This window comes from Nicotiana attenuata, unplaced genomic scaffold, assembly GCF_001879085.1.
Source record: "Nicotiana attenuata strain UT unplaced genomic scaffold, NIATTr2, whole genome shotgun sequence".
Lineage (NCBI taxonomy): Eukaryota > Viridiplantae > Streptophyta > Magnoliopsida > Solanales > Solanaceae > Nicotiana > Nicotiana attenuata.
The window spans coordinates 44,519-61,006 of record NW_017672773.1 but is presented as its reverse complement, the minus strand read 5'-3'; the positions used below and the strand labels follow the sequence as shown (position 1 = coordinate 61,006).

The 16,488-nt window shown below is 31.7% G+C and overlaps 1 protein-coding gene across 2 annotated transcripts; it reads right to left on the bottom strand.

The window, feature by feature from the left end:
* Nucleotides 1-883: 883 nt before the first annotated feature.
* On the bottom strand, nt 884-5,967 carry LOC109214456 (ethylene-responsive transcription factor WIN1-like). 2 transcript variants are annotated; one of them, XM_019378369.1, is made up of 3 exons: nt 5,785-5,967; nt 4,776-5,001; nt 884-1,696 (listed from the first exon to the last, which is right to left on the bottom strand). In XM_019378369.1, the coding sequence occupies exons 1-3, from the start codon at nt 5,862-5,864 to the stop codon at nt 1,385-1,387; spliced, it is 618 nt and encodes a 205-aa protein (XP_019233914.1). In that variant the 5' UTR covers nt 5,865-5,967; the 3' UTR covers nt 884-1,384. The 2 variants fall into 2 exon arrangements, with proteins under 2 accessions (XP_019233914.1, XP_019233915.1); XM_019378370.1 differs by having other exon boundaries at nt 5,788-5,967.
* Between the last annotated feature and the right edge of the window lie 10,521 nt (nt 5,968-16,488).

Genomic DNA, 16,488 nt, shown 5'->3' with positions numbered 1-16,488 from the left:
GCCTACCCACTCTCCACCCCTTACCCGACATCCCACTACCCCCTTCCTCACTGTCACCCCTACCCCGCCACCCCCCACCCAATCACCTCCCTATCCCCAGCACTAACCTCGTCATCGCCATTCCGGCCCTTAAACCCTGACTTACCACCATCTTTGTCCTTACCCATTTTGTCTCCCATAAAGTTTGCCTAAACTATATATTTTTCAAAAATAATATATTCTGCTAGCTAACCAAACACCAAAAAATAAATAAGAAATTAAAATCACTTATTTTTGAAGAAAATATTTTCCTTCGTACCAAACATACCCTAGTTAAACACCTTTTTTCATTCTTTTTTGCTAGTTCAAAACGTTGGTCGTCAAATAATTCATCTAAGAGAGATTTACATAAAGACAATTGTTCATAATACATGAGATTAGTAATCTTAAAAACTAAAGCAGGTAACAACTCGCTGCAGCATATAAAATTCAAAAAATTGTGAATTTTTTTTGTATACTATCATTGTGTATAACTTCAATGATATTAATAATGTCTCATCGCAGGACCATTGCCTACGAATGTACTAGTCACTTTTTATTAAGGAAGTTGAAATATCATGTACAACATTAGACATATAATTTTAGGCGGTAGCGAAGAGATCTCAATCGAGAAGTAGCTCAGGTAAAGCCAGAATTCAAAGGTAGAATGTATTGGTGGCATATCGATCTGTCTTGTATGTTGAAAAATGTTTGGTGCATCCGGTCATCAAAACATTTTACTTCTTCAAATTCTGAACCTTCTTTGAATTCGTCACTATATAATATATCGCATGTTATTGTAGGTCAATTTAATTTGATAATGTAAAAAGAGGATACAAATAAAGGGTGGATTTGCTTTAGAAAATACAATCAATTCAGTAAATTTTATTTATCAACTTCTTCTTTCAGAAAAACCATGTTGATTTAATTAGTCTACGTACACAAGGAGATACAACTTTCTTCACTTGTTTCTTTTTCGTTTATTATTACTACTTACATGGGCACTTCTTGCCCAAACCCTTAGAAACTAATATAATAACATCACATAAAAGACAACGCAACGCACAAAAATTCTATGTTCACGGCTGATTCCAGGGTTCGATCGAGTTCATAACTAGGTCAGATGGAGACAACTTCGAATGTAGGGCACTTCTTGTCCAAACCCTTAGAAACTAATAATATATATAACATCACATAAAAAGAAACCCGATGCATGAAATATCCCGTATTCAGGTTGATTTCAATGTTCAAATTCGTAAACTATAGGTCACACAGAGACGACTTCAGTGCTGCTCTCCAAGCTCCCCTCACGTATGACATGATAAATAAACCTTAATTAATGTAAAATTATCATTTTCTCCCCTTCTTAAATATCAAATGTAGGGCAAGGACTATTTATATGAAGCAATTCTTCTATCATTTGCAATGCAACTCTTTCTTCTTCATCCATTTCACTTCTAATACTTATACCTTCAACTATTTCTCCACAATTCTTGGAACTAGAAGTAGAAGAAGAATTTAATTCTCCTTCAATAGTAGCATTGACATTATTCTTTTTCTGAAGTTCAACTGTCATTACCCATTTCGAATCAGATGAAGGGCCAGCACGTTTTTGCCACACTCCTATGTGTGAACTCTCAATATCCAACCTCAAACAAGTGAGAGATGGTGATGGCACCTATATGATGAAAACAAGACTTGAAATGTATTAATTTCACTAGAAATATTCCGATATATAAACAACAACAATAACAACAACAACAAAAATAACATATTTCGTATAATTCCACGAGTAGGGTTTAGGGAGAATAGTGCGTACGCAACCTTATCCATACATTGTGCAGGAAGAAAGGGTATTTTCGATAAACTCTGTCCAATATCCCAATATATAAAATACTGCAGTAATACATATAACACGATTCTTCCGGTTCTTTTTTAGTGTTGGTGTTTAATATACTAGTAATATCACCCGCGCGAATGCGCGGACACTAACCATGTAATATATTTGAGTTATTTAGATTATATGTAAATAATCTTAAACTTAGACTTCCTCTATTAAATATAGGTAATCATTGGATATTAATTAAGAAACACTACAGGAAAAAGATTAACCATTTCTTAAGTTTTTAATACTATTTTTTTTTATATCATTCTCGCCGGTGTCATTGGATCCTAAAATTAGTCGGAAAGCAAAATAATAACTCATTATGACTCAAAGCAATCAAAGGTTGAGACAATGAAGGACTTTTTGGATACGACTTGTCTCTTTTACTTCTACTTGAACTCTTATTTTGTGTGTTGATATCTTTCAAAAAATATTTCTATTTTAAAATTTCAGTTTCTAAGACTTTATTTTTCAATAATAATTATTTTTATAATAACATAAGTGAAAATATTATCCTTAATTCAAAACTCATTTTAGTCGGCTATCTAAAAATCTAAAAAATTCTTTAGCCAGTAATTTTTTCCTCAGTATGACTCCATTTTGATATTTGACATTAACCATGTTAAATATCCGAGTTATTTGAATGATATTTGAATAACCTTAAAATTTAAACCTTCTAGATAATATTTAGATATCAATTAAGAAACAGTACATGAAAAAAGACTAACTTTTTCTCAAATCTCGTAGTGATAATTTTATTTTTGCACCATTCTCATTGGTGTCATTGGAACCTAAAAATAGCCAAAAAGTGAAATAATAACTCGTATTTATGTCAAAGCACAAAGGCTGACACAATATGAATGATTCTTTGGTTACGACGTGACTCTTTTACTACGACTTGAACTCTTATTTGGTATGTTTTATCTTTCAAAAAATATTTCTATTTTGACATTCCAAAATCTAAAATTATATATATATATATATATATANATATCATGTCAGTTTGTTAGTAATAATTTTTTAAAAACGACACACAATGTAAATTAAAAAAAAATCTAAGATATCAATTATCTTATAATCTATGTATTTGAGTTGAAAAAAAAATTTAAATGATATCTACTTCCAAATTGCTTATACTTAACATAGATGAAACAGAAGAAGAAATTCGTTGTCATCTCTTATTTTTGGTTTTTAGATTTTTCATACATTTTTTTCTATAATTATTTTCTTTTATCTTATTTTTATGTCTTTTTTTTTACAACAAATTAATTTATTTCGCTATAAAAGGATGAGTTTTATTTATATTTTTAGTCTTTAGTTGAACTTCTTCCATTTTTTTTTGGCTTTATCTATTCAACCTAAATAAGTGCTCACCTTGCCACAGGCGCAGTAGTATTTAAATAATCAGAAAAGATAACAAAAATTCCAAGCATGATTCCATATGATCATAAAAACCAAATTAAGTATGACAACTTGACAAAAAAAGAAGAAGATAAATTTCTTTTTTTATTTTAATTCAATTTCAAAAACTTTATCTATAAATTCAAAATTATTCTTTAATATATATATTTATATAAAACATAGTCAAATATAGAATAAAGTTACCATATACTATTTGCATTTATTAGTTTGCCACTTGGCTTAACCACAATGTAAATTATATATGGTAACTTTATTCCTTTAATATATATATATATATATATATATATATATAGAGACGAGACACGAAATTTAAGGAAAAAATAAATTNTTAACGTTTTGGCCTTAAGCCTTAATGGCTTTAACTTTCATCAGATCCATATTACTTTTGGAATATATATAAATATATCTTCTTGTGTTCATTTGAGAATGTGTGTGGAAAACTTCTCCTTTTCTTTTGTGCTGGGTTTTCTTTTATAGAATCTTTGTTGTTTCTGCTCCTAGTTATACTAGAAGAGCTTGTTGAATCCTGGGGGATACGCCTAATTTTATTTACCACGGTGTGGGCGAAATATCCTTAAGGACGGTGTCTTTGACACGCCTCAAGCTAATTCTTTTATTCTCCATAATCACCAATATTTTTTTCCAACATATATATATATATATATATATTTCTATTTGACTAACATAGTAAAATATAGAATAAAATTACCATATACTATTGGCATTTATTAGCTTACCACTTGGCTTAACCACAATGCCAATTATATATGTTAACTTTATTCCTTTAATATATATATATATATATATATATATATATAGAGACGAGACACGAAATTTAAGGAAAAAATAAATTATTGAAATATGTGGTCTTAAACGTGTTATGACATTTCTATGGTTATAAAATCATGGTATTTAGAATAAAATTGAAAGTTTAAAATTAAATTTCTTCTAAATATAGAAACATGTCATTCTTTTTGGAATAAACTGAAACAATCAATGTCGTCACACTACTACAAACAAGCGAATTCCGACAGAAATTTTCGAGGGAGATTCGTCAAAAAAGCTTCAATAGTTCGTCAGAAGCTTTTCCGACGGACATTTCGTCGGAATCCCATATTTCTAAGAGACCTCCTAAAAGAATTTCACTTAAAATTCGTTTGTGTTTAGTAGTGTCACATAAAATTAATCTGAGGAAGTATAATATATACCGTAACTACCAGTAAAAATAAGAATTAGCGACAGACAAATTCTATACCTAAACAGAAAAATTCGTTGCTAATCCTATTTAACGGCGGATTAGTGACAGATTATCACAAAACTTTGTTAACTACGAATGATTTAGTGAGACGTTAGCGATGAAGTTCGTACCTAATTCTATTATTATTACTTTTTTTTTCTTTTTTTCTTTTTTAAGTATTTCGTATGAAAAAAAAGGGATGAAGAATGGCACCTTGGTACATTTGCGAAGCTTGGCATGGAGTATTTCAGATAAGGCTTTTGGAGAGGGAATTGATGAAAATTCTTGATCTTTAGCCTTTAATTCTTTATTATCTGAATCTTGTGTAATTGGGAAGTTGGTTTTTGCATTGCGGCCACTCATTAATATTGCTGCTTGATCATATACTCTTGCTGCTTCTTCTGCTGTATCAAATGTGCCAAGCCATACCCTTCTTTTCCTGTGACACAAATTCAGGATTTAAATTTCATGGATTCACGTTCTGAATTCTTTGAATTTGAAATATGGATTCAATACTTAATATTTAAAGAGTTTAAGTTTATACCCTGATAGTATACAAAATATTTACACTATCAAATTGCGTTGAGCTACAATAACAAGTAACATTTCATAAAATGTCTAATAAGCGGTAACATGAAAAATAGAGTAATAACTGGCTGCTATAACTAAATTGCACTGATAGTGTAAAAGAAATTTCAAAGGTGATGTATATAACTCAAGTTCATATTTATATACATTTCAGGGTGTTCTATCCACAATATATGGTATAAGCCGAAAATGGTAGTTCCGTCCCGTAGCTTTTTCTTTGAAATCGGAGACTACTCCAATCCTATTGCGATAGACAAGGGAATGAAGAACTATACGTATCTTGCTAGATAAAGGCAAGTTAGAATGGATAGCTCGAGGGTCGGATTGACGGTATCACTTCTTTAAAGTGATAACATAGTTTTCTATTATACTGTAGCTACTTTTTTTAGTCGATACATGAATAACTATTCTGAAGGGAGCCTTAAAGCAACGATAAAGTTGTCTCTGTACGTATGACCTGTAGGTCACGTATTTGAGCTGTAAATTTAGCCACTAATGCTTGTGCAGGGCAGACTGCCTACATTACACCTCTTAGCGTGCTGCCCTTCTCCAGACCTTTTCTTTTTTAACATGAATGAGTAATCTCCCATCCCATTGATATATATATATATATAGAGAGAGAGGAAGAGTGTACAACAAGGGGTGACGAATTTCAGAAACCCAAGAACCCCAATGGCGTTGCCTGACACCTCTGAACTTCTTTGAGTGTACCATTTTTTGTTCTTATTTATTGATCTGAAGAATTTTGCTGATAAGTGTTCAGAGAAGTGAAGAAGAAAGATGTAAAATCAAGAGAAAGTTAGTAATGAATATGATGAGTTTGTTGCAAATAAATATATAGCCAACTGATTTAAAACATACACGTATAAGTACAGTGTCGGTAAACTAATTTTGTGCTAGAGCAATTAATAAAATCACCTAACCTCTTGTCATATATATACTATATAAGCTTTGGACATAGTTTTTTGGTTTTCTATCGGTGTTCTTCGGTGTTCGGTATTCATATTGGGATCTAATTAAATTTAAATTTAGGTCAAAAAAATTTCAGATTGGGGGTAAAATACTCCATAACAAAGACGATTTCATACTCAGTCTTCGAACTCGAGACCTCAGGTTAAGAATAGAAGAAATACTTATTACCCCATCACAACTATTATTGGTAACAGAATTATTATCTAGTGTTCTATATATATGTCGACTCCAGCTGGTTTGGTATGATATAAATTATTTTTCAAAAAATTATTATCGAAAAAGTCATTTTCTAGCGGTTTCTTCAAATGGTGAAGATGTCTTCCCTCACTTATGAGCGACCTGGAAGCGCCGAAGGCTATTTTCGTTAAAAATAACTACTTTATTTATATTTTTGTCTACTTTTTATGTTTTGTTCGGTCATTTTTGTCGAGATAGTCTTAAAACTTTACTCAGAGGTGTCGAAGGGTTATTTTTGTAAAAATAGTCTTTTCTTTTATTTTTGTCCGCTTTGTGCCGTGTTGCCCCTATTTCCGAACTGAGACAACCTTGAAATCTTTTTTGAAGTATCGAAGGGCTGTTTTCGTAAAAAAGATAGAGTAATTATTTTGTCTATTTTTACCCGCGTATCCATGTGTCCGACTGTTTTTACCGCCTCAATACTTTCTTTGGAAGTGTTGAAAGACTGTTTTCATGAAAATATTTATTTTGGTCTTAATAATAAAGTCATTTTGCGAATTTCGTCACAAACTCTTTTTGAGTTAGATATGTTAGGTGTTTGTCCAGATTTTCTTGCCATAATTGGTTTTCCTATCTCATGAAGGAAAGGACAACATATTTACCATAATTGAATTTTTCTTTTCCTAGAAGAAAAATATAATTCTTCCATATTTGGCTAGTCCCTTTTCTTGTAGGAAAAGGTTTGGAGTTCTATAAATTGAAGATCCGTCCTTCTCATTCAGTAGCATCCACAATGTAGCCATATGAGGTTTGAGAGTCGTGTTTAGGGGGAGAACTTTATGGGAAAAGTGTTAGTGTGTCACTTGTGTTTGCCTCTTCGTGAGGTTGTTCTCTCGATATTTTGTACTCTCTTTTTATATAGTGGATTGCTCATATCCGCCGTGGACGTAGGTCAGTTGACCGAACCACGTTAAATATTTGTGTCTCTTTTGGTATATTTTTCTTTGTTATATGATTTATCGTCATTCAAGGTTTGCTTTACTAGCTTATGCATGACACCTAACTTTTTCGATCCTAACATGATAATAATCATTTATTCAAAATCTATCTAGTGCTCTACTTGCATACTTTTAGCCATGGACAAGTAAATATTAAATGATTTTCACCATATTAAATACTATATTATTGTAACTATATCTAGTGCTTTACTTGCATACTTTTAGCCAAGGACAAGTAAGTTGCTCTTTTCCTTCTTTAGTAATGCACGTACAAATACAGTTCAATTCGAAAACTTTGTGACAAGAATAAATAAATGCTAAGAACGATCCATCAATTAAAGTAAATTTTATAAATAATAATTAAAATGTCATTCTTTAGATCCTCTTCTAATTATAATATACCCCTCTAATTCGTAGGCTTTGACATCGTAACTTCTGCTCTCTCTTCTCTTGCAGTTGGCAGTCTCAGTCAACAACTTTGTTTTTTGCGGCCTTCTCTTCTACTCTATTTACTTATTGAATTGGTAGGTAATAGTTTTTCTTCTAGGTTTTGATTAAACTTTAAAGTAATGGAAGAAAAGGCAAGCGACAGATAACTCTGTTTACCCTAAAAGTGGATAACAATTGAATTTATATTATGGTTTTAAGGATACGTGATTTTGCTTGGCACAAACTGAGAAAGAACGCAATATTGACATTGGAATTAACTGCAAATATTGATCATCGAGCTAGGTCGCCTTCGAATCAAACGAATAATCCACTGGTAAATAAGAACAGAGTGACAAAGTATTGAGAACTTAAGAGAAAGATAGTATATTGCTTTAAGTAGCGTGAATATGATGTGCTTTACAAATGATCTGACCCCCTTTATATAGTAGGGGAGTCCTACCCTTAATACAATCCTAATTAAATACAGTAAGAAATCCCATGATTAGCTGATTAATCGGCTTCTTCTTGATACGTGCGGAGATTTCCGCCGTGATCCTCGCCCGATCGCGGATATCTTGGCTTTCCGTTATTTGGCTCTGCAGGCTTCCCTCGATCTTGTTCGATCTCTATACCGCTCGGTCTCAATCTTGGCTGATCTCGATCTCGATCTGCCACTGAGTCACGAGCTTGGCAATCTAACTTTGTGTCACGGTCCGGTGTGACATGGGGTCGAACCTTGGCCTGTCATGCCCTGATCTTAATTAATCATACAAAAAGAGCAAGCCCGATCTTGACCGTATACAAACTGGTAAGTAAAATTGAGCGAGTACTTTAATTACCTACCTCGAGGAAAGAAATATTTAAATACTTCTAGTAAGATGACCATTTGATTGTTTAGGTATATCGTGAATAAAATTTAAAAGACAAGAATTAAATTATTTTCTGTGGTGGAACAAAATAATTCTCATCTCCCCCTCGAATATAATATTTTTTTTTGTTTCCAAAGGAATGTTGTTATATTGTTTTAAAGGGTGCACTAATCCTTTGAAATCCAGTACTAAGGGGTACCTCTAGGCCCTGCCTCAAGTACTTGTCCTTAGACAACCAGCCCTCACCAGACTGCTGATATTGCTAAATGCTTTGTTATGAAGCAAACTTTCCCGAAGATGACAGATGCTGAAGTGGCTAAAGAAGTGAGAGGAAGAAAATTAATTAGTGGTTTATGTTTTTAGTTACTCATGCAGTCTCAATTTATTTCAACTTGTTTGAAATGTTTGTGATTTTAAATTTATTATGAGATTTATGTGGTTATAAAATTATGTCATTAGGGGTAAAATACAATAACAACAATAACAATAACAACAACAACGACCCAGTGAAATTCCATTAGTGGGGTCTGGGGAGAGTACTGTGTATAGACCTTACCCCTACCCTGAGGGGGTAGAGAGGCTGTTACCGAAAGACTCTCGGCTCAATAAGACAAAAAAAGACAATATATCATTACCATCAATAGAAACCATAGAAAAAAAATAACAGCATTACCAGAATCAGAAAATAGATGAAGAACAAAACAATAACCAGTAGATAAGGCCCGGCACTAAGAGGAACGAAAGAGTAGTGTGAGCTCAACATAAATCACTAACGGTCTAAGACTAAGCCCTAACAGACTAGCCTCACTCTAGCACGCCGTAGAAATATGAACAACTACCTCCTAATCTACAACCTTAATGCTCGACCTCCACAACTTTCTGTCTAGGCCCATGTCCTCGGTAATATGAGCCACGCCATGTCCTGCCTGATCACCTCTCCCCAATACTTCTTAGGCCTCCCTCTACCTCTCCTCGTACCCACCAAAGCCAGCTGCTCTCACCTCCTTACCGGTGCATCTGAGTTTCTCCTCTGAACGTGCATGAATTATCTGAGCCTTGCTTCCCACAGTTTGTCATCCATGGAGGCCATACCCACCTTCTTCCGAAGGGTAAAATGAGAATGTTAAATTTATTTATTTTTAAATATAGAATGATCTCATTCTTTTTAAAACCGATTGAAAAGAAAAGAGTATAACATAAAATAAAACAGAAAGAGTATGACATATTGCTGTAAGCTTACACTTTTAGTCGGTAGAAGAAAAAGTACACAAAAATTGATTGATTCAGAGAAAAAAGTACATAGGAATATAATTTGAACTAGTTAATAAAAAGGTTAAAAATGGTACAACAACCCACGATAATCTTCTTGCCTAGGAACCATAAGAATTGACAATGATTTATCAAGATTTTAAGACTTATGGCACTATATTAATTTATTATATCGACTATAGTACTCACATAGACTATAATTATGTCTTTAAGAGAGTACATTATTTAGTTGAAGGAAGATGTGAAATAAATTCGATCGAGTCTTATCATACAACACAATTGGTGATGGTTAAGTCTAATAACTAGCTATAAAAAAAGTTAATCAATTTTAATGTATAATTATGTATTAAATGGTAGGTTAGTTGAATTTTAAATCAAAATGCTTCTTTAGAAAATTCGAAGGGGAGCCTTGGGACAACAGTAAATGTTGCTGTTGTGTGGCCAGCAGTTGATAGGTTCGAGCCGTGCAAAAACAATTAGTGTAGAAATACATGGTAAGACTGCATACATAATAATTTGGTCCTTTTCTGAACTATGTGCGTAGCAAAAGCTTAGTGCATCAGGCTCTAGCGTTAGAAAATTTATTTGGCAATTTATATATGAAAAAGATTGACCATCATTTACCAAGAAGAGATTTGTAGATAGTTACATAAACAAAATGGGCACCATCTCCAAAGGACAAGGAGGTAAAAGTAGGTGAATTTTGAGTACTCTCGTACAATCAAATGTGTTTAAGTTTAATTACATCCCATGTGGTATCATTAATAATCCTATTATTAACATGCTAAGGTTTATCCAATTTTTGTTTCTTCCTTAGTTTCGACCACGAATATTGTGGCATCTTATTATGGTGTTTCGTGGCACAAAGGTAGCCTAAATGTTTCTGGATAAAAAAGAAAGAAACACTAAATAACAATGGACCACACTCTTAAATAGGTTTGCATGTCTCCTTGTGGCTTCTTAGCACGGTGTCACGTGCTTAGGTCGTAACAAATATGGTATCGGAGTCGATTTTCAACTATATAATGGTAGTAAAAATCTTAACAAAAAGCCGAATCTATAGGGAGGAGTGTATGTGTGATGCCAATGATCCGGAGGAGGTTAATATATAAGGGTGCTTAGGTCAAGGAAAATGACGAGTTCATTACTCAAATGGTCACTCAACTATTGTAAATTATCTTCTAAAGTCACTTTTCTTTCTTTTGTGACAACAAAGTCATTGAACTTTGCGCATAGCACTCAGAAGGTCACTAAACTAGATTTTTCCAATTTTGGATTGCCAATACCTATTTTACCCTTTAAATTATAAACACTTATCTTCTTTTTATTTTTTTTAAAATTTTTTTAATATTATGATATTTCCCTTTTTAATTTATATTGACTTACATATAAAATAAATAAAAATTATTTATAAATTAAAAAATAAAAAGTATTTAAGCATATATAATGCTGGAATAACAAAATAATGAGCATAGTAAAAAAAATTAATTTATAAAATAATTAGTATTAACAACTAATTAAATTTTTTATTATGCTCATTATTTTGTTATTCCAGCATTATAGATGCTTAAATACTTTCTATTTTTTTAATTTATAAAATAATATTTATTTATTTTATAGGCAAGTCCATAATATAAATTAAAAAGAAAAAAATCATAATATTAAAAACATTTAAAAAAAGAAAAAGAAGATAAATGTTTATAATTTAGAGGGTAAAATAGGTATTTGGCAATCCAAAATTTGAAAAATCTAGTTGAGTGACCTTCTGAGTGCAATAGGATACCTTAAAGCTCATATTTGATATGTGGCGGTTGGAGCACGTGAACAGCGGGTTCAACTAAACACAATATTTTCAACTTGGAGTATAAATATATTTGTCAAAAGTTATTAAAATATTACATTTTTAACCCGTAATTTAAAAAATGCAATGCGTTCAAAGATTAAAACCTAAAAACTGAACCCTTCAAATTAAAATGTTGGGTTAAATAGTTGGAATCAAGTCCAAGTCTCAGATCATATAAATATTAGTTATTTTAGGAACATGTAAACTTTAAATATTGGATCTACCTCTGTTCCAAAGACCAGAAAACTTAATAAATACTCCCTTTGGTTCAATTTATGTGAACATATTTCTTTTTTACTGCTTGCCAACCTTTTCCTATTGGAAACAATTTACATTTATGCAACGATTCATAGCAACACAAATTATATGTGCCTAATTTTACACCACAAATTCAAAAGTTTTTTTTTTCTTAAACTTCGTACCAAATCAAATTGGTTCACATAAATTGAAACCGAGGGAGTAGATACTTCTATCAATTCACAACTCACAAGTGATACTCCCTCCGGCCCACAATAAATGACCAATTTGCTTTTTTATTTTGGTCCAAAATAAATGTCCATTTATATAATCAAGAAAAAATTCAATTTGTTTTTCCATAATTACCCTTATGTACGTTTCCCTAAAAAGTCTTTTACTTCTCACATTAAATTATGCTCCAATATTTAATTAAGGGTAATTTAGTCATTATTTTTTATATAATTTAATATTTTTTTAATATACGTGCCCAAAGCAAATTGGTCACTTATTATGAACCGGATGGAGTAACATCAGTGCAAACAGTTGAGGGACCTAAATGTCAAATCAGTATTCATAGTTTTGTCGAAACTTTTAAGTTTTGTACGTGCAGATTAGATGTACGAGGACGAATCGAAGGCCATTTACATGCATTACAATAAAAGAGAGAAAAAGACTGACATTTACGTAGCCACTTTAGTAGTTTAGCCGTCCAACCAATTCCTCAAAAGGAGTCTATTATAGAAAAGGGAAAAAGAAAGATTACTATATATATTTCCTTCTCGCTTGAATTTAGGTGACCACTCTAAAATAAATAGGGTTTTTTCCATTACCTTGAGGGATAAGGGAAGGCTAAGAAAGAATGGAAACAATGAGAATTAAACCGACACTTATTTATTGTATGAGAGAGTTCTGTCCCCAGGGGTGGAGTTAGTGCTTCGAACGCGGGTTCGGCCAAACACACTAGCTTTGGTTCAAACTGTATTTGTCTTTAAAAATTCATTGAATATATACAAACTATTAATTTAGAATCCAGTAACTCAGAAGGAATAAAATCCCGAACCCATTAATTTTAAATCCTAACTCCGCCTCCGGCTGCCCCTATGATTTTTAGACAAGTGACTAGCCTTCTTTTGTAGGTCAAGAAAGGAAAGCACAGTAGAACGAGCATAGCAGGACATGACAACTGTTGTGGAGAAGGAAAAGACATCATTTCAATCGATGTTTTAAAAGGCGGGGGCGTGAGGCGAGGCGTTTTACCTCTGACGAGGCGAGGCGTAAACCCTGAGACATGGGGCGTAAGTCTCAACGATCTTTATATTTTACTAATTTCAAAAATTTTAAAATAGTATAAAATAAAATAATTATAAAAATTACATTAAAATCACGAAATTATAACAACTAATCTATTTAAAATATTTACAAAGTGTAATTCAACTATGAATAATACGAAAAGTATGACATATATCATAATATGCAAGTTAGCTGCAACGTCATTACAACTCAAATATCAAAAGTAATGTATTCGATACGAAATCTTATATGTATCTCTTAAGGAATAATGAATCTTGAAAGAATTTCGACATTATAATTTGATATTTTTCTTAAAATACTCCTTTTATTAAATATGCTTTCTATTTGAAAGAGAATTAATATAAAAACATAATTCACAATATCAATATGAGTCTCTAGCATCATTTATTTTTAAGTTTCAACAAGTTAATAAAGTGACATAATTCACCATGCAATACCATGATAACTAACTATTTGTAAATAGTTACTAGCTAATATTGAGCTATTAAATTAATAAGTATTGTATCTTATAAATGTGAAAAAAACAATATTTAGAAAAATAATTATAAAAAATTATGGACTATTAAATAGTAAAACATAACAAAAGTTAATAAATAAATACTTTTTAAATGAAAGATTTATTTAAAATTAACTATCATAGCAATCCTAGTGGATAACGTACAATAATTTTTATTTTAATTATGACATAAAATACTCTAAACTTAATGATTTATGATTAAGAAAAAAGTAATTTTGAATAGTCAATGATTTATTAAGAAAATTTGAGGACTTATAAGGTTAGTACATAAAATTGCATAAAGTTCTATTAGGCGATCCCAGTACGCTGGGCGCTGGGCGTGTCCGGGGCTTAAGCCCCGATGGCCGAGGCGTAAGTCTCAAGGAACTAAGCCTCAGGCATAAGGCTAGGGGCGTTTTACGAGTGCTCCGCTCCGGGGTGAGCCCCGGACGAGTTCCAATTCTGCCTTTTAAAACAGAGATTCCAATAAAGGGGTTTGGTCGAAGGGTCAGGAAGAAGAGAAAATGACTATACTTTCTGAGTTAGAGCATTAGGAACCTTACATCCAAGAAAGCAGCCAAAACAATAGGGAAACAGAGACGAGTTTAGCAGAAAAGCTTAGGACATTTTTCTAATGGGGTGGTATATGGTTAATGTTAAGACAATGGAAAAGACTGGAGTTGTTAATCATAATGATGAAGACTGAAGATGATTTTGACTTGGATTGTTTTGCTCTAATTACAAACAATTGTGTTTGCAAAGATTGGGCAAACAAATTAATTCAGCAAAAGATTCTTTTTATGTTATGTCCAATAATAAACGAAACCTAGCTACTAGGGAAGTCATTTTTATCAAGTCAATGGGAAAATAAGCATGACTTTGTTTTGAAAAACTAAACTGTGAGAGAGATGCTTAGCAATTAAATGTTGTAGACCCTTTTAACTCATTGTTAATTTTAGAGAAAATCTCACTTTATACCCATTAAGTCCAAACTACTTACCCTTAAATACCCAAATCTAAACTATTTACTTTTTCTACCTATGCAACCAAGACTATTTACCCGACCCACGGCTATTTGCCTTTGCATTTGAAGTACAGAATGTTAAAACATCTGACTTCATTTTTGCAAGCTTACTTGGTAGTGGACTTAAATGGATCTACTTCTCCTCTGCCAGATCGATCTTCATTAAGAGGGTCAACCCACTCTATTGCTCTACCTCCTCTTCTTATGATTTTTATGTGTGTATGAAGACCCACCATTGTTGAGCTTGAAGCTCCAGAATTTGAAATTTTATTTTGAAGATTTATTGTTTGATTCGATGTGGGTGCTATAGAATATTGCTTATAGTATCTTCGAGTAAGCTTCCCAAATCTAAATTTTTATGTGTATTTGAATATCCACCATTGTTGGGCTTGAAGCTCAATTTTATTTTTGAAGATTTCTTGTTTGATTCAAAGTGGGTACTATTAAATATTGCTTATAGTACCTTCTGGAAGTTCATACTGAAATTTGATAGCATTTAGAGCTGATTTGAGGTGATTGAGATCGAAATTTTCAGCTGAAAATCAAAGAAGAACACAGCTACCCAATAGTATACCGCTACAGTATACAATACGATGTAGGAGTATATAGCTATACCGCAACAATATACTATTATAGTTTACAATATACTACAACGGTATATTGTAATAATCGAAGAAGAACACAGTTACCTAACAGTATACCGCTACTGTATATAATATACTATAGGAGTATATAGTTATACTGCAAGAGTATACTATTATAGTATACAATATATTGTTATAGTATACTGTAATAATATGCAATATACTGTAACAGTATGCTGTAATAGTATACAATATACCATAATAGTATACTTATTACCCGTAAATTCACTTGCCTTTTCCCTTTTAATTTGCTTTAAGCTTTTACCCAGCGTGAGGGGCAAACTGAAAATTCAAAAAAAAAAAAAATATTATAGTATGCTATATAATATAACGGTATACTCTTACAATTAGATCCTTTTAGAATTTTTTTTAAATTTTTATTGACAACTGATATTATTTCAATTTCATAATTGAATTAAATTTTTATTAACGCTTTGCGTACAATTGTATACCCTGTTAGTATAGCTATATACTATACTGGTATCATATGTTAGTTAATATTTTTTGGTTGTATTAGCTACATTAAATTGGTACACAATTTGATTTTTCTTTAGTAATAGTATAAAAAAAAAGAATAATAAAAAATAGTAAAAACAGTAAATGAAATTAGATTATGAAGAGAAAAAGAATTTAAAAAAAAAAGAAGTTAAATGGAATTAGAAAAGGAAAAAGGAAAAAAGAAGAAGAAAACGAGAAAAAAAAAGGAGAAAAGAAAAAAAAAGAAAAAAGAAAGAAAAGAAGCATAGAAATAAAAAAGAATTGGAGAATAAAGAAAAAATTCTCACAAAAACTACTATGGGTAGGAAATATAATTAGTTTACGAGTAGAAAAACAAATGGGTAGACAAAGGTAAATAGTTTTATTTTTGTGGTAATGTGTCAAAATCCCAATAAATAGTTTCACCTCCTATAGCAAAGGTTGACTACCTTATTATTTTAAATAAATACCCTTTTAAAAATTATATTCCATAGGTACCTTTTGATTTTATAGTCAAATATCTATTATGGTTAACTCCTACCCTTAAGCCATAAATACTCTTGTATTATTTTCTCTCTCATTCTTTCATATT

Coding starts and splice junctions, on each gene's coding strand:
- LOC109214456 (XM_019378369.1), bottom strand. CDS start 5,864: ATGGTACACTCAAAGAAGTTCAGAGGTGTCAGGCAACGCCATTGGGGT. Junction 5,002..5,784: donor GAAATTCGTCACCCCTTGTT/GTACACTCTTCC, acceptor TTTGTGTCACAG/GAAAAGAAGGGTATGGCTTG. Junction 1,697..4,775: donor AGCTTCGCAAATGTACCAAG/GTGCCATTCTTC, acceptor TTCATCATATAG/GTGCCATCACCATCTCTCAC.